At 35.0% G+C, this 25,428-nt stretch overlaps 1 protein-coding gene, 1 long non-coding RNA gene and 1 pseudogene across 2 annotated transcripts; 1 reads left to right on the forward strand and 2 right to left on the reverse strand.

The window, feature by feature from the left end:
* Positions 1-7,228: 7,228 nt before the first annotated feature.
* On the reverse strand, positions 7,229-9,875 carry LOC102604763 (uncharacterized; annotated as a pseudogene).
* Positions 9,876-15,315: 5,440 nt separating this feature from the next.
* Positions 15,316-20,363, reverse strand: LOC107061848 (uncharacterized). The gene is made up of 4 exons (XR_001474268.1): positions 19,430-20,363; positions 19,279-19,362; positions 17,982-19,210; positions 15,316-16,779 (listed from the first exon to the last, which is right to left on the reverse strand). It is a non-coding gene; the product is annotated as an uncharacterized lncRNA (long non-coding RNA).
* A 3,662-nt stretch (positions 20,364-24,025) lies between these two features.
* On the forward strand, positions 24,026-24,725 carry LOC107061838 (uncharacterized). Its single transcript, XM_015311736.1, has 2 exons — positions 24,026-24,528; positions 24,629-24,725. Exons 1-2 carry the CDS (start codon positions 24,026-24,028, stop codon positions 24,723-24,725), a joined length of 600 nt encoding a protein of 199 aa, XP_015167222.1.
* Positions 24,726-25,428: the final 703 nt, after the last annotated feature.

Here is a 25,428-nt window from a genome sequence, read left to right on the forward strand (position 1 = left end):
GTAATTTGAAGTTGGAAGAGAATTTTGGAAAATGTTTCCCTTAAATTTTGAAGGAAAGTCATTTTCCTTACATTTGAGGAAAATGAGTTGATTTGGAAAACATTTTTCAAAACATTTAACCTAACCAAACATGAGAAATTTGGAAAACATTTTCCGGAAAATATTTTACTTCATCCCAAACACATACTAAGTAATTCCTTAATTTCAAGATGGCTAAAACACGAAAGAAATATGACTTCATATTCCTAGAAAGATTAAACCGAACAAAAATACATCACTTCATTATAGCTAGAACAAGCAAAATCTTTCTCGACACCAAATCAGAGGAAAAGGGGCGAAAATCACCTGCTATAGGGCAGTGAACGAGGCTGCTTTGATCAAAGTCTATATTTGAACAATAACAAACTCGAACAAGCTTGAAGCTAGAGTTTCTGTCAAGATTGAAAGAGGATACAAAAGATAATTTTTTAGGGCAGAAAGCAATGGTTCAAGGTGCTATAGGGGGGGGGGGGGGAGAAAAGTTTCTTTTCTTAAAAATAAACACAAAAGCTGCTATAGAGATCCCAAAAAAAACTTCCGAAACTCGAATGCAAAATGTTGGTATTTATAGGAATGAATTAGGGTTCTAGGCTCAAGTTTTAGCGGGATTTCAAGAATCAAATTAGTCATAATTCAAAATCCATCTCTGAACTTACTCTGTCCAAATCGCAAAGTCTCTTGGCATCTTATGTTGGTCAAATCACCACGGAGAGGGAGAATGGAGAAGAGCTAAAGAAGTGTTCAAGGTTTGCATGAAAATAGGACTAGTGAATCTGTCAATGGCTAAAAAGAAAAAAGACCAGAAAAAACGAAGGGGATGAGGCAACAAATATTTTGATTTAGAAGATAGGTTTAGGGTTTCTATCTTAACTGCAGATTTGGATTTGGGCTGCACATAGGGCTTTTGGGCCCAATTTGGGGCTATTTGCCTTTCTTCTTTTAAATTATGTTGGGCTTCTTACTTAATACTCCCTTTGTTCCAATTTATGTGGCACTTTTCATTTTTTGAAATGAAATTTATATATTTGTAAACTACGTAAAAAGTACTATAAGTCACAATAATTGATAATTCAAAATAATTAAAAAGATTTATGAAAAAATTACGGTCAAAGATAGACTTGTTTGAATCTTGAAATCCGAAAAGTGACACATAAAATGGGACGGAGGAGTAACTGATACAATATATGTTAAAAAATGACAACTAATAATTTACATAATAAAAATATCAATATTACAAATTTACATTAATATAAAATAGACAAATATAAAAGAAGGATTTATAATTAGTTTAATAAGTACGAAACTTGAAATAAAGCGACAACAAATTATTTTCTTAAGAAAAGAAGGTTTAAAAAGTGATAATAGTAATTTCGATAATAAAACATATAATTTTAGTAGATAAATAGTTGTAGTAGTAAAATAGTTGTGAAAAAGGAATATTTGACACGTTATTAATTTAGAAGCTCAAAAACAATAAATTAAAAGAAAGAAGGGTCAAAATTCGGTGTCAACAACTTGTCCCTCTTTAACCAGAGACGATGTAAGAGTTTTTGGGCAAAGAAGTTGACATTGTAGCCAATTTTGTCCTGACCAATAAATACGACCTAGGGAGAGTATGAGAAAATATGAGTGTTGGATAACTGATGAGGTATAGAATTTTGTAAACAAGGTAGTCGCGAGCTTACAAATATTGATCCAATATTGAATTATGATGTTATTGGATATTGTGATCGAGCAGAGTATTCGAGATTGGAGTCGAGCAGTGTTCAAGGTAGACCTTTGACCTTTGTTGGAAAGCTAAACCTTCACAACAAATTACCCAGTTCACTGCGTAGATAAAGTTCCACGTTGCATTGTGTCTCTTGTTGCTGCATGTAAACTGTGCTTTCTGCCAAATCTTGATAAAAGTGTTAGGAAATAATATAAAGCTAAAATTATAAAAAAATATCTTATGATAAATATCATACAAGAGCTTATGTATACTACAACGCCGAGCAATGGATATTTCGTCGGTATATTGTAATTAATTATATCGCCATCCTTTTGTTGCTAATTTTGTAGGTAAATTTATGGCGCGTAAAATTGGCGCCAATTTTTTGCAACGGAGTTGATATTTCGTCGCTAGGCCATCACTATTTTTATAGCGACGTAATTATAAATCCATAGCTAATCCATCGTTATATAGCAACGAAAATATGTTTGTTGCTAAAATCCGTCACTAAACGCTGATTTTTTTGTAGTGATATTTTTACATAAAAATGTGGATAAATTCTGCAGGCTCTTCTAATACCCATATATTTGTCATTAGACGTGTAACAGATTAACTAAATAGCTCCAAGGTTACTCATTAAAGTAGTGACTAACTTTGACAAGTTCTAAATATCCCATATTTTGCACATTTTATCCTAGTTCAAATTGCAAACGAGGCCATCAGGATGCCACGTTGATGCAAATGAGTAGTCCACAAGTCCACACAAAGGATAAAAAAACATTTCCATTCCTACAGTCAACCAAAAAACCTATCGCGATCAACAAGCAAAAAACAAGCACCATAAATCTTCTCCCCAAGATCATTTAGTTGGAGTGTAATACGTCGTATCAACAAATAGATGAAGTTTATTACATAGAAGATGAATATGAAATGGAAGAACTAGCTTATTTTGTTGATAAGTTCCAAGGCGTAGACTTGGGTGGCTTTGATTCGGTTGAAGATGAGTTGCAAGGCATAGACTTGGATGACTTTGATTTGGATGTAGATGAGCTCTTAGACATAGGCTTAGGTGGATTTGATTCAGATGTAGATGAGTACGATTACATGAATAAAAGAATGTAAGATATTTTGGCTATAGAGGTAAGGAAGCGCAAAGATATTAAAGGGATCCCCTAGAAAGGGTTCTCATAACCAGGGAGACAACTAAGCAAAGAAGACTACAACTCTATCAGAACTATGAAAATATTCCTCACTCTGGTTAGACATCAGAAAAGGAGTGCAAAACCACGAAGAAAGATAATTTAAATTATGATTTCAGATGGAATGGAAGATTTATAACATCAAAGTCCTCTCATCCCCCGCTGAGGAATTTGGTTTGGACACCTTTTAACCATAATGCGTGCATGATGTCTAATTTTTTCAGTCATCTGTTGCACTAACGTCCTCTCAACCTCCAGTTGTGGAAGTTGGTTTGGGCACCTTCGAAGCATGATGTGTACCTGATGTCTCATTTCTTTGAAATTCATTGTTCAATTGATTTGGTGAAAACTGAAATTCTCAATTTATCAAGGCATGTAGCGCCACTCTTGAAAAATCTTTAAATCCTTTTAGAGGGATTTAGGGATATCCTAGAAAGCACTCTTGCCGTGAAAGATAAGTTGCTTTTTACTAGCGGATTGCAAGGAGAACTTACTGTCAAGTATTTAGATAAGCTTGGAGTTTTCTTTTTTTCTCGTCGACCTAAGTCGAGGATGTCATTACCACTGCTATTGAGATTAAAAAAACTGTCGGAGGTGCACTTCATTTTATAGCTTCAAATAATGATTCTAGAGTTAGAGATTTTGATTTCGAGAAATTTTAAATATCTAACCATTTCCATTTTCCCGAGCCAGTGAATCATAGATCACTCAGTCCTGATGACAATCTCTAACTCCAGGATGGCATCACTGGCCAGGGAAATTGGAAATGATTAGATAGTTGAGATTTCTCCAAATCGAAAACTCTAACTCTAGAATTATTATTTGATGTTATAAAATAGAGTGCACCACTGATAGTGTTGTTAATGCTAATAGCAATGGCAATGGCATAATTGTTATACGTTGGTCAAGAACAGAAGCAAACTCCAAGATTATCTAAATACTTGACGATTAGTTCTCCTTTCAATCTACCAGCAACAAGCAACTTATCTTTCACAACAAGAATAATTACTCGGGTCTCCGTAAATCACTCTTAAAGGCTTTCAAGGTGTTTATCGAGTGGCGCTACATGCCTTGATAAATGGAAAATTATTGTTTTTGTGCAGGTCCATGATGACTAGTGAATGATATAAAAATGAGACATCAGAAGATACCTCGACAAAATTCCTCAGTTGGGGGTGAGGAAATGTTGATATATAGGATCTTGTATTCCATATGAAATCATAGTACAAATAATCACCCTATCCTAGAAAATCGCCGGAAATTGATGCACATTGCTCTGTCTAGCTGTGTTTTCTTCCCCTGAATATGGGGTTCATGCATATATCGTTGGCTCTACTTTTATTAATATAACCATTGGCCAACTTGGTGGCATATGTTGGTCATAGTCGCCTGCCAGCAACGATAGCTATTTGATTCTCTACCCGGATCGTAGAAGCTCCATTACAATTTGAGAATTATTATTGAATTGAGTATCTACATTATTACATTGAGATCATATCTATAGATACTACATTAGACTCCATTCTCGACCACGAAACTACAGTACTATTCTTTTCCAAGTAGGATTATATATTTTTATTTTTATTTTATGACTGTTATGATCGGATCATCTTTCATGCACCCCGACTAAATTTACAAGAAACCTACCACCTCCCTAGCAACAAATATCAGGTAACTCTGTTCACCAAGGCTAGTACAGATGGAATGAATCAGCTAGTGTTTTTGTCTCCGCTGAGTTTTGACCTTAAGACGTAGGAATCTCAACCACTTCATTGACCACTCAGCCACACCCTAGGGTACCAAATTGGATTTATATACTAATCTTTTTCCAAGTAGGTGACCTGTGTTATAAAGGAGGCCACACTCAGTTTTATCATTCAAATGATGGAGATAGTCTACATTACAAATAGCACGATAAAAAAAATATGAACCTAAATATCATCCACTTCTACCCTCAAAGTGCTTATATTATTTCATCAACATATGAATAGTTGTGTCATCACCCAAACTCAAGGAGGCTACTAAATATGTGATTCCACACGCCAATGATAAGGGACTCTCTATCAGGACTAAAAGACACTCGTGATATCTCACCAGAGAAATCATTTTCTTATTCCACCTCATATCCACATTTTACAAAAAAAAATGTAAAAAAATTCTACAAGCTCAACCATACCCATAAATATTTCATCACATGCCTAGCAGATTGACCGAAAGCTCCAAAGTTACCCTTCAAAGTAGAGACTAACTTAGACAAGTTTTGAATATCCCATAATTTGCATGTTTTATTATGGTCCTCATTTGCAGACGTTAGGCCATCAGGATGTCACGATAATGCAAATGAGTAGTCCATATGTCTACATAAAGGAGAAACAACCTTTCTATTCCTGGAGTTAATGAAAAAACCTATCGCGATCAGTGGCGGATCCAGGAATTAAGCTCAGGGGTTCAAAATTTAAAGAAGAAACTCATGTGGTAATGTAAGTGCGTGGTGAGCGTAGTAACCCCGACATGCTTTTTGTACAAGGTATCTCATTGGTTGATAAAAGTTAACACTTCTTAAAATTTCTTGTACTTTTTATACTTTTATTTTGTAATGTTTTACTTTATTTTGCATTTTAATTTTTTTAAAATTAGTATCCATTCAAACACATATTACTAGGAAAATTATTAAGATTCTCTAAAAGTGTGTACGTAAGTATAGATTTACTAATATTATAATGCACATTCAGAAGATAAATAAATGGCATCGTCAATTTTTTAGTTCATGTAGTTTAATTTACTAGGTTAGTCATCACTTGTTGAAAAAAAAAATGACGAATAAATCAAATAAGTTTTGTTTTCATCTCTCTAAAATAGAATTGGAAAAATAGAAAAGAAATTCCATGAATTCTATTAAATATATATTATTAAAAGGATATTGACGATTTTTAGTTTCTTCATTCAATTACATCTAATTTATCTTTATATATATAATTCATCATTTTTAAAGAGTTGTACATAAAATTATGTTGAAATAAAATGACAAATAGATATAAGAAGAAAAAAAAAATGTGTCTAATAAATTTAAACAAAAACAAATTAGAAAAAAAATGACATAAAAGAAATAATGAAAAAGAGAAGATGATCCAAACCCAAAAGTTGTGCCCAATTCCATGCATTAAAAAGGGTAAATAAATAAGAGAAGAGGAATTGATGCGCATGGGATTCGAACTCACGACGTAAAGCCACTGCTGAACCCCTTATCCATTGAGCTAAAGCTTCTCACTTATTTTCAGGGGGTTCATTTTAATATATATACACATAAAATCAGAATTTGGCCCTATATATATAACGTAATTTTTCAACCAAGGGGGTTCACCCGAACCCCCCTAGACACTAAATTTCCATCTCAAGATCATTTAGTTTGAGTGTAACATGTCCCATCAACAAGGAGATGAAGCCGATTATGTAGCAAATTAATATGAAATGAAAGAACTAGATGAATTAATTGATTAGTTACAACGCGTAGACTTGGGTGGCTTTGATTCGGATGTAGATGAGTTGCAAGCCATAGATTTGGATGACTTTGATTTGGATATAGATGAGTTTCTATGCATAGACTTAGGTGACTTTGATTCAGATGTACATAAGTATGACTACATGAATAAAAGAATGCAAGATATTTCAATTGTTGAGGTAAGGAATGACAAAGGTATTCAAGGGATCCCTAAGGAAAGGGTTACCATAACTAGGGAGACAACTAGGCAAAGAAGACTACAACGCTATAAAAACTATGAAAATATTCCTTAATCTGGTGAGATATCAGAAAAGGAGTGCAAAACCATAAAGAAAGACGATTTATACTATGATTTTAGATCGAATGCAAGATCTATTACATCAATGTTTTCTTACCCTAGCTGAGAAATTTGGTTTGGGCACCATCTAAGCATGATGTATACCTGATGTCTCATTTTTCTATCATTGATTGGTCATCATTGATATGTGCTAAAACTGAAATTCTCAATTTATCATGGGATGTAGCGCCACTAGAGAATCATCCTGAAAGCTTTTTAGAGGAATTGAAGGAGACATGAGTAAGAACTCTTGCTGTGAAAGATAAGATTTTTGTTACTAGTGGATTGCATGGAGAACTTATCGTCAAGTATTTAGATAAGACTTGAGTTTTCTTTTATTCACGCCAACCTATGTCGATGATGCCATTACCACTTCTATTGAGATTAACAACACTGTCAGTGGTGCACTTCATTTAATAGCTTCAAATTATTGATGGCAATCTTTAACTCCAGGATGGCATCACTGGCTAGGGGAATTGGAAATAATTAGACTATTGAAATTTCTCCAAATCAAAATCTCTAACTCTAGAATTATTATTTGAAGCTATAAAATGAAGTGCACCACTGACAGTATTAGTAATCTTAATAGCAGTGACAATGGCATCATCGTCATATGTCAACCGAGAACAAAAGCAGACTCTAGGATTATCTATGTACTTGACGATTAGTTCTCTTTGCAATTCACTAGAAACTTACTTTTCACAGTTAGAGTGCTTACTAGGGTCTCCGTAAATCCCTCTAAAAGTCCTTCAAGATGTTTCTCGAGTGATGCTACATGACCTGATAAATTGAAAATTTTAGTTTTTGCGCTGGTCAATGATGACCAATGAATGATAGAAAAATGTGACATTAGGTATACATCATGCTTAGAAGATTCTCATACCAAAATTCCTCAGTTGGGGGAGAGATGATGTTGATGTAATGGATCTTGCATTCCATCTAAAATCATAGTATAAACTGTCTTTCTTTGTGGTTTTTCACTCCTTTTCTGATGTCTCACCAGATTGAGGAATATTTCCATAGTTCTGATAGCGTTGTAGTCTTATTTTCCTACTCGTCTCCCTGGTTATGGTAACCCTTTCCTATGGGATCCCTTGAATATATTTTACCTTCCTTACCTCGACAGCTGAAATATCTTATGTAAAGATATGACACATGGGCCTAACTCAACCCCAAAATGTAAGTCATGAAGGGAGGTTTGTCCAAGTCCACATAAGGAGACAAATTTTCCATCCCTCTACCGATGTGAGACTTCATAACATCTTGGATTCTTTTATTCATGTATTCATACTCATCTACATCCTAATCAAAGCCACCTAAGTCTACAGATGCTTTGGAAATCATCTACATCCAAATTAAAGTCATTCAAAGTCTATTCCTTGCAACTCATCTACATCCTAATCAAACCCACCCAAGTCTATGCCCTAGAACCCATCAATAAAATCATCTAGTTCTTCCATTTCATATTCATCAACTAATTATCTTGGGGTAATACTTAATCAACATCATCTACTTGTTGATGGGACATGTTACACTCCAACTAATTATCTTGGGGTAAAAATTTAGGGTGCCTATTTTTCTCTTGTTGATCACTATCGGTTTTTTGGTTGACTCCAAAAATGGAGAAGTTGTTTACCCTTTGTGTGGATATGTGGACTATTCATTTGAATCATCATGGCATTCTGATGGCCTAACGTTTGCAAGTGGGAATAAATATAAATGTGTAAAATATGGGATATTCGAAAACTTATCCAAGTCAGTCACTACTTTGAAGGGTAACCTTGGAGGTATTTGGTCAATCTGCTACATGTCTGATTACAAATTTATGTGAAAGGTAGAGCTAGTTGAATTTGCTAATATTTTTTAATGTAAAATGTGGAAATCATAGTAAAAACAAGCACCCTACCCTAGAAAGTCTTCAGAAATTTACCCTACCATTGCCTCACACCGCAAGGTGCATCAAACGTGGACAATGGCATTTTCCTAGACCGATTTGGTGGGTCCTTTTCTGTATTTTAAATAATATAAATAAGAATACTTGGTCTGTCTCGATTCCCATTGGTCGGTCTGCTATACGGAACAAACCTTTTTCCATGTAATCTTGAATCAGATTCTTGAAATTTACATAATTATTTGTAGAGTGAGTCCATTTCTCATGCCATTTTTTAGGAGGAGACGACTATTGTAGAAGCACAGAGCAAAGCGCAAAAGGAAAAAATTCTCTTAGGGTTAACTCTTCTTCTCTTTACTTAGCATTATTTCTTGTTTATAACATGAATTATAGCTTTTGTAATAAGATTGGAGTGGCTAAAAGCCCTCTTTCTAGGGTTATGGTAACCCTTTCCTATGGAAATCATCTACATCCAAATTAAAGTCATTCAAAGTCTATTCCTTGCAACTCATCTACATCCTAATCAAACCCACCCAAGTCTACGCCCTAGAACCCATCAATAAAATCATCTAGTTCTTCCATTTCATATTCATCTAATACATAATCAATATCATCTACTTGTTGATTGGACATGTTACACTCCAACTAATTATCTTGGGGTAAAATTTAGGGTGCCTATTTTTCTCTTGTTGATCACTATCGGTTTTTTGGTTGACTCAAAAAATGGAGAAGTTGTTTACCCTTTGTGTGGACATGTGGACTACTCATTTGAATCATCATGGCATTCTGATGGCCTAACGTTTGCAAGTGGGAATAAATATAAATGTGTAAAATATGGGATATTCGAAAACTTATCCAAGTCAGTCACTACTTTGAAGGGTAACCTTGGAGGTATTTGATCAATCTGTTACATGTCTGATTACAGATTTATGTGCAAGGTAGAACTAGTAGAATTTGCTAATACTTTTTAATGTAAAATGTGGAAATCATAGTAAAAACAAGCACCCTACCCTAGAAAGTCTTCAGAAATTAACCCTACCATTGCCTCACACCGCAAGGTGCATCAAACGTGGACAATGGCATTTTCCTAGTCCGATTTGGTGGTCCCTTTTCTGTATTTTAAACAATATAAATAACCATACTTGGTCTCTCTCGATTCCCATTGTTCGGTCTGCTATCCGGAACAGACCTTTGTCCATGTAATCTTGAATCAGATTCCTGAAATTTACATAATTATTTGTAGAGTGAGTCCATTTCTCATGCCATTTTTAAGAGGAGACGACTATTGTAGAAGCACAGAGCAAGAGCAAAGGAAAAATTCTCTTAGGGTTAACTCTTCTTCTCTTTACTTAGCATTATTCTTGTTTATAACATGAATTATAGCTTTTGTAATAAGATTGGAGTGGCTAAAAGCCCTCTTTCTAGGGTTATGGCCATAGTATGAACTTCGTCTTGTATTATATAGTTGTTATTGCGATTTTCTACCATATATGTTTCTCTCTTAATCTTATACTTACTATTACGTTGATTTGTGATCAATAGGATAAATGGATAATCTTTAATGGAACTTGAGAGAGGAAACTTGGAGATAGAACTAGATTAAGGGGAGTAGGATGCGTTCTGCGAAACGGATTTGCAACTAGGATAGATTGTGACGGTTAAAGGCTCGAGATACCATCACTATAATATCAACTTTGTGAGTCAGTGAAACGGTAGAAATTTTCATAGCAATTGTATATAAATACGAAGAGATTACACAAGCGTCATAGCGCAATTTATTATCTTCTCTATGAACAACCTCTATGATATCAATTTTATTTACCTGTCTTGTTTTAGTTATAATAAATAGTGTAGTATAGTATTGAAATTTTTGAGATATTTTTGTTATTTTTGTTGTTACAGCTGTGAATCTTAGCTGTTGTGGGTAGATGACAACTTTTATGCAACACTCTGACAGGAGGTAAACCCCTCCAAAATTGAAGGAAATCTATATTCTTTCCAACCAAAACCCAAAAGGTTCCTTTATAAGAGGTTGAAGGAGCAAGCCTTGTTGCAAGTGCATCGCAACCCACCACTTGCAGTATTGACAGCTCAACCACAAGCCCCAATCACAATACGCGAAGTGGCAATCCCACTAGTAGAAAATGTAAACTATATTATAAAAAAACCTAACATTACTAGAAGATGGGAGCTGGAGTAGAATATGGTGCAGTTATTGCACACAAACGAGAAGTTCACATGCTTACCATAAGAGGACCCATAGGCTCATCTCTAGAATTTCCTATAGATCACAAATACTTACATCACACAGGATGTCTGATCGAAATGTGAGACTCACTCTGTTTCTGTCCTCTTTGTTAGGGGAAGCCAAAAGGTGGCTTACAGTTGACCCTACCAACTCTATCACTTTATGGGATGATTTGGCAAAAGTGTTTCTTGCAAGGTTCTTTCCAGCTGGGAAGGGAGCTAAATTAAGGAGTGAGATCTTGGATTTTAGGTAGATGAAAGGTGAAGGCTTTAGATATTCATTCTAAGCCTTAATCAGGTTGGCGGCCAGTAATCCTTAGTGGACCAGTGAGTCCAATAAAAGATGCAGTGAAGAGATTCTAGAGGTTGATGGGATGACTAGTATACAAGCACAAATTGCAGCGATGAACAACTTTAGCCAATTAACCAATTTTTTTATAGGTCAAGCGTAAGTGCAAGCTCAAGCTCAGTGAGTTCAACAATCTTAGTTGTTCTGTGAAGCCTGTGGAGGTGATAATTCAACAGATATGTCTAGAGCTAACTCAGAATCGATACATTTTATGGGAAACACAAGTAGAGGCATAGGAAACCAAAATTTCGGGAACAACTACAGCCTAATTGGAGGAACCACCCAAATTTCTCATGGTAATATCATTGAGGGCCAACTAGATGAGATTAAAGAGATATTGAAGATATTAGTAGATGAGCGGCAAAATCAGTCAGCTACTGGTAAAAAACATGACTTGGCAATTTATAGTCTTGAAAGAAAGATGGGTCAAATTGCCGGAGTGCAGAATACTAGGGCCCAAGGAAGTCTACCTAGCGATGTAGATCCTAATCCAAAACCATTTAATGTTGTGGTTACAAAAGGTGGTAAGGATTTCCATAGAGGAGGCAACATTTGTACAACCAGGCCTTCAAACCCAAGGACTTTCACCCAGGCAGTACGAGGTCATGGTGCACAATTTTTGGGAAATAGACTTCTGTTTTTCAACTCGTGACCAGATTTTCTCTCTCTTGACAAGAGAACAATAACTAGTGATAGTGAACTACAAATTTCTAATGAATTCTCACCTGGTCACGTAATTTGCACTTTCACTAGTAGTAAAGTAGCGATGAGAAGTGAAGAAAGTTCCTTCGCACATTTAAGATGAAAAATATAACATTCAGCACAAAAGCACTAGAGTCAGAGCACTGATTAAAAAGGATGCACTAGTGTTAAAGCATGGATCACAAGCTCCAAAAATGACGATTAACCCCAATATAGCACGGATCTGGTAGCAACAGAGAATCTCAAATTACCGTTTTCTTCAACCTAGGAACAAGTCCAGCATGGAGTAACTAGTTTTATATGTAGTTCTAATCTATACGATTGTTTTTCTTAGAGAATGACAAATTGTCTTGCAATCAAAATAAGCAACCACCGCAAGTTCAAAAACAAGGTGTTGGATATAGTACAGACTACAGACACAAAAGAACAGTCTGCCAACAAAACCAAGTGATCACAAAGCTTGGGCCAATGTTAAGTGATACATTTTCTCACATTAGACTTAATTTCAGTCTTGACATCAACCTGATCAAGAATCTTATGCAAGGGAAGTGAATCCCCCTTAGCATTCGCACGATGTTGGGGGCTATTCAATGCAAAAAAAAGAAATGTTAGCACACACTAGTATCACAATGCAAATTGCCATCATATTTAATGATGGTACAAACTGTCTTCACTGAATTTTTTTTGCCTCAAATCTTTATGATTCTTAACCTTTAAAATGTTAAAGCAAATAGCAATTTTTCCTTCCTTCCAAAAGAAATAGATGATCGAAAAAGTAAACAAGTTGCACTCCAATTTATCAAATGTAACTCCACAATGTTGTCTCAGTAAGAAAAATATTTTGAAACATCTCAAACATCACTTATAGCTATGGATATCAAATAAACTCCAAAATCATACAGAATTTGGAGCTATAAGATTACACAAATGAGGAAGAATAGATATTAAAAGAACATAATGGCACAAGACGACAATAATCTCAAGTTGGAGAGGCGAAAGAGGTACAAACCCCTCAATGTGGTTACCCGGGCCTACCACCCCCCGAGCTAGGGACCAAGGTACAAACCCCTCGATATGGTTATACGGGCCTACTACCCCCCGTACTAGGCAACCAAGGTACCAACCCCTCGATACGGTTATACGGGCCTACTACCCCCCGTAGTAGGCAACCAAGGTACCAACCCCTCGATACGGTTATACGGGCCTACTACCCCCCGTACTAGGCAACCAAGGTACCAACCCCTCGATACGGTTATACGGGCCTACTACCCCCCGTACTAGGCAACCAAGGTACCAACCCCTCGATACGGTTATACGGGCCTACTACCCCCCGTACTAGGCAACCAAGGTACCAACCCCTCGATACGGTTATACGGGCCTACTACCCCCCGTACTAGGCAACCAAGGTACCAACCCCTCGATACGGTTATACGGGCCTACTACCCCCCGTACTAGGCAACCAAGGTACCAACCCCTCGATACGGTTATACGGGCCTACTACCCCCCGTACTAGGCAACCAAGGTACCAACCCCTCGATACGGTTATACGGGCCTACTACCCCCCGTACTAGGCAACCAAGGTACCAACCCCTCGATACGGTTATACGGGCCTACTACCCCCCGTACTAGGCAACCAAGGTACCAACCCCTCGATACGGTTATACGGGCCTACTACCCCCCGTACTAGGCAACCAAGGTACCAACCCCTTGATACGGTTACCCGGGCCTACAACCCCCCGAGCTAGGCTTGGTCGACTCACAACACTTATATAGAGAAAATCATATACATGTATCCATTTCATCATCATTTCAATACTTATATAATCATCCGACTCATAGGACGTACATTGGACCTTCCATTTCATAAGAATTCTATAAATGGCATTTTATCAAACACATGGTGGGCTATTGTTCATGTAGATAAAATCATGTCTTTCAAGAGTACTAAGTCCAACCAATTCCGAAATACATATAAATCAGCCCACCAACAACATACATATATATATACATATATAACAACCTTCATAATTTGATCATTGAGGCATGAAAACCATAAACATCATATAATCATTCCATTTCATGATAATATACAAAAATAGACCATAATAGGATGTGTAGTAGTAATTCCATAGTTCAAGAGTTCATAAATGATCATAAGGACCCATAAACTTGAAGTAGAAATAGAGGATAAATGGTTGGACTTGTGGAAAGGAAGGTTTCCACAATCAAACCCACATACCTCAACTTTGGAGAATTCTTGATGAAGATTGGAATGGAGAATTGAAGCTTGAGATTGAGTCTTGAATCCGGAATTAGAACTTGAGATGTTTGAATTTGGTTGCAGATCTTGGTGGAATTTTGGAGAGGGCTTAGAGAGTGTTTTGAAGAAAAAAAATATGGCTAAGTATGGGACATTTATAAAAAACGTCCCCAACCCGCTAAAAAAAAAAGCTCTCTGAAAATTGCAACTCTGTACAGACAGGTTTTACGAAAATGGTCATAACTCCCTCATCCTAACTCGGAATGAGGTGAAACCAAGTGCGTTGGAAAGCTAACTCAAAGAGCTTTAATTTAATAGGTTGTGGCTCTTCCAGTTCCTTGTGTGCTAAGAGATATGCCCCTTCAAAGTTGACCCTCCAAATCGCATTTTTTCCGATTTTCGAATTTTGATACGGTTGCTCTAAAATTTGGGTTAGACCCATTTCCCACTCAATTTGACCCCATGAATAAGAATATGAAGTCGAATTTCTGAAATCATGCACGGATTTTGAGATATATGGAAATTACAATTATAGGTGTTTCCAAAGCACATTTTCGGGCATTTTTGGGGTCGTTTCACTTTAGGACATTTTTTCCTTAATAATTAATATTGCATAAAATTGTATAAATGTGCAGCGTGAATACAGAAAGGGACCTATAGATTCAATCCATTGAATTCATGTCTCCAAGAGTAACAGTAGCTTTAGCCTACGGATACACAAAAATGTTAGTCACAGAACACCACCTTCCTACCGACCCAAAAATCAAATTTTGATCCGTCTACACTCTATACACTGAACTCTTGATAGCTCCGTAAATTTCGGCAGCTTTCCATACAGGGTGATGGATAGCCTCCATTGTTTCAACCCATTCGTTCCATTTCATTTGTTGATCCATACATCTATTACAACCATGAAAGGAGACTTTCAATGAAATGGAAAGAATGGGTTGAAACGATGAAGGCTATCCATCACCCAATATGGAAAGTTGCATGAATTTATGGAGCTGTCAAGAGTTCAATGTATAGAGTCCAGGCGGATCAAAATTTAATTTTTGGGTAGGTAGAAAGGTGGTGTTCTGAGACTAACACTTTTGTGTTTCCGGGGGTGAAGCTACTGTTACTCTTGAAGACATGAATTCAATAATTTGAACCTATTTTTATCCAAGACAATTGAAAATAATAAAATTTCAAACGGACCATGCACAAAGATACATTGGGCTCCCTCCACCTACAGGAACATACCTTAGGAGGTTGGAATTCACAAACATCAAGAGCACCACAACATCAATTAAAAATAAGGCTTGAATAGTTATTTAACCACAAAATATAGTAATATCAACTCCAAACCAAATAAGCCCTCACAGAGAGCAATCCCACAGAGCGCTTCCAAATTAAACAACTCCAAAAGCTGGAAAACAATTGAAATCAGCAAACCCAACCAGATATAGATAAACAAAAAATCAAAGCAGACCTTGGTAACAAATATTGAAGCAATAGAGACAAATAGGGACTAGAGCAGCAGTGGATCCAACACAACAACACGAAGAGTGATCAGAGTAAACTGATGTTGCAATTAAAAAATTGTAGATCTTCACAGATGCCGGATAAGATAGCGAAACAATTGATCCAGTCTACAAAAGAAAAAAATTGTCTAAAAGATCTTCGCCCTTTGCCGAAGGTGAGGGAAACTGGTAACTCATGGATGAGTGACCCAAAGCAGAGAAAAAAAGAAAAGAAACGAAACCTTAACTTGGCTTTGATACCATGTCACTCATAAGGTATGGAGAATAATTTGTATATTACTCAACAAGAACAAGGATATAAATACATGAAGAGAACAAACTAACTATGATGACTAAATATTCAAATCCCTAAAATTCAATTGTATTATCTATATCATTAATATTCAGATTTTGTAATACTAATAATACGGAGAAATAAGTTAGGGTGGGAGTACCAGGTAGAAATTAGTCGTGTTGAAAGAGGTGAAAATGCAATAAAATCAGCAGAAACAAATTAAGCATAGAATTTTGGTTGCTACAAGGAGAAAACCACTACAGAAACGCTAACAGAAAGTAGAGGGTGAAGAGGATACAAATGGAGCAATGACATGTATTCAGAACACATACTGATCAAATATGACATGAGAAAAATATTGCTAACTCTTAGCAAACAGGATCTGGTATCATTGTCGAGAGTACCCATTTTGCATTATAGAAACTACAGAAGGGGTCAAAGATGTCAATCGTTCAGTTACTAATCCAGATTGACTAAATGCAAGATTCTCAAAATGTAGCCATCATCGAAGACAATGAACATGTATAGATACAAACCTGATGAAATGGATAAAGATGATATTGCATTAGTGGAAGCTTTAAACTTGTGCAGCAAGTTCCCTGACATGGAATCAATTTTGCAAACCAGTCCACCAGCACCAGCCGTTTAAATGAATTAACCATGTGAAGTCCAAGAGAGGGCCCAACATGAGCACAAAAGAGAGCTGAAATTTCAGCCCAAAGTGTGTTGAATTCTCTCCCAACAATGGCTGAAAATCACAACAATATAGAGCCCAAATATAAGATGAAGTCATGTGGGCTTTGGGTGCAAATTTGTCAATTTTTTCCTTATTCCTGTTAGCTAATTTTAGGAAGAAGTTTGATATTTTTTTTATATGTTTTCCCAATTTAAAGTTTCATAGTTTAAAAGTTTTCTAATTAAAAGTAGGATTTGAATCTCATGCTATTTTGAATAGGTTTCTCCTATATGTAGGGGTGGATTTTGTTATTTTCAAAAGACATAAATAATATTATTTGAGAGGTTTCTCCCCTTTACACCTCTGTGTATGGTGACTATGAATTTATCTTACAACATTATAAGAAACGATTCTTTAAAGGTAAGTTAAATTCTTAACTTTATATATTTGGTTTCTATTAAAGTAATTAAAGAAGGTAATTAGTCGTTTATTAATCGTTGTCTCTAATTTCTTTGAAATAGAGGTCTACATCACTTTTGATCTAAGTTCTTGAATTGACTTTATTAGTATCATAATTAGTTTTAGTCTGCTAATTCTGAATACTAAGATAGCTCAAGTTCTTAGCACTTCATTTTGAAATTTGAGAATTTTATTCTTGAATTTTACATATCTTTTAATTCCTATGTTTAATCTTTGTTTCACTTTTACATTTTTTTCCTTGTTTATTCAAGTAACCCCATTTTTATAATTGAACCCTAGGGTTTCTCTATAAATGGGTTCCACAATTCCTGATTAACACTCAATACTTACAATTTTACATAAGCTTAAACTATAAAGCTTTTTGTTCTCAAGTTTACTTGAGCTACTTTGTTCCTAAGCAACAACACAAGCTCATAATCTAGATTCTAAATTAAACTATTTATTATTGTTCTTGCACTCATTTATCGTTCCATTGTTGTCATCTATTTTATAATAAGGTCAATTTTATCCGTATGCCTTTAAACCACCCTTAGAAATTTAATTATACCATTTTACGCTAAACAACATCATACAAAATGAAAAAAGAAGAACTAAAAGGCACAACACATACATGCATGAACTAAAAGGCACAATATATACATGCATGACAACATTAATTCTTTTTTCCTAAAAGTAAAAGTTGAATAGCCGGAAACTATACGGAAAGTATAATTAGCTACAGTTATTCACGTATGAAAAATGGTGAAAAGAATTAATTAATATGAGTGAAAATTCACTTGAGGGAAAAATATTACCTTGACACGGCCATCACCGGAGCTGATAGCAAAGAAGTTCAAAGAGGGACTGAAACAAGTCAAGATGTCCCTAATAGTTGATGTTCCCATTGCTGAAATGAAGCTTAGGTTAAGAACTTTGGCTTGTGGTGGCGTGTTGGACGGTGGAAAACGGGGGTGGCCGCTGAAAAGAAAAATAACAAAGTTTTATACTTGCGTACTGAAATAATGTGGCTTCAAATTTTTATACTTATATTTTGGTTTGTGTGTGTGGTTGGGGGAGGGCCGGAGGGGGTTGTGCTTTATTTATGTACCTAACTCTTATTTAGTCATCGATTTCAAAGTTGAAATTTGAGTTTTTCAAATTGAGGTTTTATGAATGGAAGTTTCAAAAATTCTAACACTGTTTTGACCTAATTTTTGGGAACTTGAAAATATTTGAAGAACAAATTTTCAAAATCTGATCAAATTTCACGATCAAACATATATTTGAAAATGAATTTTCAAAACTTACTCCAAAAATTTTGTTAGAAATTTTACGGAAATACTATGTCATGGGATAGAAGGGGTGATCTTATTTATGTTGAGACCAAGAACATGGAGATAGCTACAAATATGGAGGCAGAGGTGAGAGAAGTCTGGGAAGCTCTACAATTTTGCATCAGGAAAAATATGAATCATGTTCATCTAGGATCTGATTCCATAGTATTGAAAAACATGATCACTAGGAGTTGGAAAATACCTTGTGAGTTAGCAGAAATGATAGAGGAAATACATGACATGGTGGGGAAAATCAGAGTACAGGTTTCACATAATTTTAGAGAAGCAAATCAATTGGCAGACTACATAGCAAATTCAGTAATAAATAAAGAAGAAATAAAGACATTTCAGAATTTCATTCAGTTACCAAGTTTGGGAAGAAGGATTCTTAACATAGATAAACAACAAATCCCTTCAGTTCACATCAAGAAAAGGATAATTAACACTAACAACAATGGACATCATGCTTAGTTACAGATCAGAAGACACATTGTTCCAAAACTATGATATGTACAGGTTAGATATTAGCTATGTTGGGAGTAAAAAAGATGTTAAGGAACCTATCATATTTCTAAGCTATGACAACCAGCAAAAAGGGACATAGGGACCAGCAAAAAAAAAAGAGTATAGAGGCCAAATCTGATTTCAAAACAAGCTTCCAGCAAAAAGATAGCGAGGGAGCTACAAGATCTTTTTCTATTTTGCTTCACCTGCAAAATAAAGAGAATCAAAATAGGAATAGAAGAAACAGGGAAGATGGTAATAGCAAGTCACTTACACAGATTTGCATGGAGGAAGCACAAAGGCACATACTCTCTTTCAATTTCTTCACGAACTCAGGCTTTCTAACCAGAAAACACACCTACAGAGAAAACATTGTCAGTTGCGAAGAAGGAGCAAGAACTCAACATGGAAAGAACGAGGCATACCTTTGAGAGATGATATTTCTAGCATCCATCATAAGTCGAACATGAAGGATGTTTATCACCCAAAGAAGGAGGAACATCAAGTCGGAGCAAGGGGACAATGACAAACATTGGGATAGAGGCGAGCTGAGAAAGAGGAGAGGAAGAGAAAGAAAGGAGAAAAGGATAGCTCATTTAGAAAACCCTAGTATTAGGGTAGTGCCTTTATCCACTTGGTTTTGCCAATTTGGGCCGATCAGGTTGAACCTTTTATTAATGATGTTTGGCCCAGTTATTTAATTAATAAGATGGATCTTGAGTCCAAATTTAAATTTTTTTTTAAATATCCTCAACACTTGAGGCATGTAAAAGATACTATCTTTAAAGATATTTCATCTGATTGTATCCTTGTATTCAACAAGCTCTTCTTACATATACAAAAGTTAAAATCTAACAAAAAATCAAGTAGGAAAAAGAAAATTCAGCATACTAGAATATATGAGGAATTAATATGTTAATATCTTCTCTTTTTCTCCCCAAAGAGAAAATACAATAAGAATATATAGGTGTGAAAAAACTCAAAATGATCACAACGGGAGTAAATGAGATAGGTAATTATGGGAAAATATTACAAATATCAATTGCAACATTAATATTTGAATCAGAAGTAATGACCAATCTTTAATGGATAAATATAAAGATTAGCTATTAAGGCTATAAATGGTCTTTTCAAATGTAGTAATAGAAAAAAAAATTATTTTGAGATACTCCTATTAAATAACATTTGTAAAACATTTATGGTCAAATACTAACTTAAATTGAAAAATAAAAGTGCAATCCCTACTCAAGCTTCTTTAACCTTTTCCCTTCATCATCTCATTTCCCACCTTTAATTACTTCTTATGATTGAGTTTAATTAGATAATGTTTGATCCTTATATAAGTTTGATTTAATAAAAATATAAATATTATCAGATATTGAACTTTAAAAAATAAGAGAATCCAAAGTAAATTTATTATTTTTGAGATTTAGATTTTATTTCACTATTAAAAGTGATGAAATTGCAATTAAAAATTATGTATCAAAATTATATTCAAAATTTAAACTTTACTTGGATCAATTTTAAAATAAAAATATATTATTGATTTTTTTACATAATATATTATCGTGATTATCATAATTTGGATTATCAAGATTTTAATAGTAAATATTTGAAAAAACTAGTGTGATTCTCCAAGCATATACTGAAAATTTTGAAAGAATTATAGTATATATTTGAAAAAATTTATGTGACCTTCAAGTATTTAATTGAAAATACTTGAAGAATCAACTATAACTTATTGTTAAAGCACAGACACTCACATTTATTTTAAGTTTTTGCCAAAAATCATCCTTAAACTATACCTCAAAACTTTAAACTATATCCTTAAAGTAGTATTCCTAGCAGAAAACATTTCATTCAAGTATTTAAAAGTGAACAATTTTCATCCTTCTACTTGAATTTATCATAAAACTAACAAATCCCACAAAAATCAAATCATCTCTTCGTAATTATTATTCTTAGATACGCAAAAAATTCTAGTGTGAACTTTTTCGGTGATTGAGTTTAGCATTATGCAAAATCTTTTAATTTGACAATTTTTTCCATTTATTTTTCATGTAATTTGATATTAAATATATTATTAGTTGAAATATGTTTCTTCTCAATTGAATATGCTAGAAGCGGCATTTGTTGGAGACTTCCGCTTCTAATCATGTAGAATGAAACTCATATGCGAGACATAATCATAATTTGATCATTTCAATATCAGATTGGCCCAAAAATTTATTATCTAAATACAGTTTGGCTATGAAAAAGGTAAAGATAAGTAAGCTCCAATTTCTTTCCATTACTAAATGAGAAAAGGAGAAAATCATGTATCCTCACCTTCCAAACATATTTTTTGTTTCTGTAAGCAATAATAACTAAGATTCTTAATATATTTTTTTCAGGAACTTCTTATAGGAAGTGATGAAATTATGCAGGAAAACTTTTGTTGATAGTCATGTGAACTGGTCATGTTTTTGTTGGATCCCTTAGTTTTTTAACTATATCTAACAGAAGCAGGAAAATTGTTCACTTTTACATACTTGAAAGATGTTTTATGCTAAGAATGATATCTTAAAGATGTAGTTTAAGTTTTAGGTATAGTTTAAGGATGCTTTTGGCCAAAAACTCCATTATTTTCATCTCCAATTTTAATGTTGTAACAGCAGGGTGATCCATTGAAAGGAAACAGCATGTTGATTTCTTTTTGCTACCATCTAACTTCCAAATTGCTACATGTCGATCACTAACAGAAGAAGAAAGAAAATGTCCCCCATCTTCAGAGAAAATCATACAAAAATAGAACAGAAGATGTATACCAAACCTATGTTGTTTTGACTCTTAAAAATGTCGACAGGTGCATGTTAGATCCTCCAAAAGTATAGTGCATCTTTGGAGGATCCTACACAGGTGTGGCAACTCTTTGGAGAGTCCAAGAAACATAGTGACACTCACAGGCTGGTATTGCTTTAGTGGAAGCTTTAAACTTGTGCAGTAAATTCCCAGTCATGGAATCAATTTTGCAAACCAGAACATAAGCACCAGCCGTTTAAATGAATGACACATGTGAAGGGAATGAGATGGCATTGACACCACTGCTCATAAGCGTAGAATTTCAATCAATGCAGGGGAGATATGCCATATCATAATCTTAATATATGATAATATTTAGATAAATATAGAAAAATTCAACTTTGAGCTGTGAGAACGATAAATATAGAAAGACTAGAGAAAAGCTTCAAGATGGAGACAGTACAAGATCTGTGATCTACAAGTCATTACTACTTCTGCTTCACTTTTACAAGTTCAGGATTCCCAGAAACTAGAGTTCCAGCATAAAGCCATATATTAAGGAAGTCACAACAAAAGCAGTAAGCAACTAATGACAATAGAAAAACAAGAGTGAAACATTGGAAAATTTTACAAAATTTCATAAAAAATCTCCCTTCTTGAAAGTTGGACACATGTGCTAGACATCAAACTCCAAACCTCTCTTCTGGGTAACTCTACGCATTAAACTTAGGAAGATGGGAAAAAATCACATAGTTTATCCTAATTGGCTCCCATACATGAGATATAAATTCATTCAGATTAGTTATGGCCATCATCACTTAACAATATAGGTCATAGGTGAGAGGCTAATCTGGGTAGACAGTTAAAGGCTCGGGAGACCATGATTATAATATCAACCTTATGAGTCAATGAAATTATAGAAATTCGCATAGCAATTGCATATACATATGAAGAGATTACGTGTCACGCCCCAAGCCTACACCCTGGGCGAGACTGACACTCGAGAACCATTGTTGGCCCCAAGCGAACCCTTGACCATACTCAGCAGAAGACTTTACTCAACAAAGAAAACTTCATGAAATAAACTAAAATGTTGTAAAGAAACATTCAACTAGCCCATAAGGCAACTCAAGTCTCAACATAAACGGAATGAAAATGAAAAAACTAATGAACTATAACTATATGTGTATGAAGCATCTAATACTATGAGGGATGTCGGGACAAGATCCCCGATCATCCTAACAACTGAAATGATAAAGCAATATAAAAAGGAATCCTCTAGAAAGCAAGGAGGCTCACCAAATGACTCTGAAATGTTCGACTGGATCAACGAAGTGCTCGATGATGATCCTGGTTACATGTATCTGTATCATAAAACGATACAGGCCAAATGGCATCAGTACATTGAATGTACGAGCATGCGAGAGGAATTCTAAACAAAATGTAAGCTTGAACTGGAATATGAAAGAAATACTTACCTCAACTTTACTCAACTCATGAATACTCAACTCAATGCAGAAATAAAACAACAATAAAGATGCAGTTTATATAAAGCATTTAAAATAGTAGATAACATCTCGAAGTATTGGAAAATACAATAATATCTCTGTTTACGAGATTCTCTAACCGGCAACCATCACTATGAGCTATGTGATGATACAACGTCTCGTCCACGCTGCCAGAACTGTCCTATAACTTTCTGAGATATAGAGTCGATCCACTAAGCTATGCTTAAAAGCATTAAGGAATCATCTAAAAAGTATGATCCTTTCTATCCATGTTGGCTACATGGACGTTTATGGAGACTTGAGTTATTATGAACTCGTCCCCATATCGGTGCTCAGTACTACTCCAAAAATATACTCAGCTCATATGTTAAAAACATAACTCTTTCTCTGTGGTTTGAGATTATTACTCAAAAACTAGCTCAAAAGTTCTCTTGGAAATCGGTGTTTCCTCTCTTGTTTAAATGTGAAAACATTTACTCTTTGGGAATACATAGCTCCCATATAATCTTTTAAAGAAAATAAACTTCACTCTTACACTTACTCAACTCAATGCTCAAGTCTTAAAACAGGTTTAAAACACTTGTAAAAGTCTTTTGAAAAGACTCTAAGAACTATTTAAACTTAGATTTTAACTTTCCTTGAATTTGAATTTATGGATTCAAGGTTATGATTCATATTTATGGATGATTTCTAGATGTTTAGAAGTCATTTAGAGTAGTTAGAATCGATAGGATGTGTGAGTACACTTTAGAAGGACTCAGACGGCTAAACAACAAAAAACGGGTGGGGGCAGGAGACTCTGGCGCACAATTGGCCAATGCTATGAGAGCGCCCACTAGGGTCGTGAGATCTGATGAGCCCTCTCGAGTTATTATTTCAAAACAAGCCTCAGTTTCAACTACACACTCGGCACACCAGTCACATAATACCTCTACTCATGTGGCTCCACAATCTGGTTATACTATATCTACACCCACTGTGGTACCTCGTTCGGGTTACCAAACATTGCAGGGCTATTCACATCTTGGTCGTTGGTCTACCATACCATCAACTAGTGCTAGTCAGTGCAATAGTTTGAATACTAGTAGAGGATCAATTGGACTTTCCAATCTTCATCTCGAATCCAATGGCTCAGAGCCTAATGCTCCCACCACCCAGCACTCAGATGCACATGGTCCTCAGCCAGGAGATAGAGACAATTTTCGGAGACTCGTCATCGAGCCATTAGGATACAAGTATGATTTAATTATGTTTCATCTTTCATTTATCTATTTATATTTTAATTGATTGATTATTTTTTGTTTACTCTACTTTTTCAATGAACTCGTATTTCAGCTTACGTCCGGATGTGGGTATGGCAAAGAATATTTTAAAGTGCATCGGAACTCATTATAATGGTGTGTATCCGAATTGGAGTTCGATTCCACTTTAACACCCAAGGGTAGATGTTCAACGAATTTAAGGTAAGAATATATATAAATTAAATTTACATCATATTCATTTAAATTCTCTAGTCATTTGAACAATAAATATTTAGTTATTTTTTATTACAGAAATATTATGCATGGGCTCCCGAACACGAGGATGACGTTCAAGTGAACTTTAAGCTTAAAGCTTCAAAGTTGCTTTCTAGCACATTTTGTGACTATCGGAGAGAAAACAGAATTCCTAAGTTTATGTTACCGGATTGATGGGCTCTGTTATTGAAACATTGGAGTACTGATGAAAAATTTAAAAAGAGGAGTGAGATTGGGAAGATGTCTCGTGCATCAGAAAAGGGAGGCTCTTTGGAGGCTCTTTGCACATTGGTGGAGCTATTAGCCAAGTTACTAGGAAGGAAAGAATGGTATACTTTCTTAATTTAGTAAAATAATTTTTTCTTTTTGTATAAGTATTTTTGGTAGATTAATGAGATCAAATTCTATATATGTTATTTGCAGGAAAATAATTGGTAGGCCGGTAGCTGTAGCAGAGATGTTCAAGGTTACTCACGTCAAGAAGAGTATGAACCCCACAGAAGAATAAAGATGGCTTGAGCCACGTGCTCAAGAGACATATGTAAGAACTCCATTCAAACTAATCTTTTTTTCTTTTCCTTGTATATATTACATTCTTATTCGTAGAGTTCTTTGTTT

This window comes from Solanum tuberosum, unplaced genomic scaffold (genome assembly GCF_000226075.1).
Source record: "Solanum tuberosum cultivar DM 1-3 516 R44 unplaced genomic scaffold, SolTub_3.0 scf00171, whole genome shotgun sequence".
In the NCBI taxonomy this organism is placed as follows: Eukaryota; Viridiplantae; Streptophyta; class Magnoliopsida; order Solanales; family Solanaceae; genus Solanum; species Solanum tuberosum.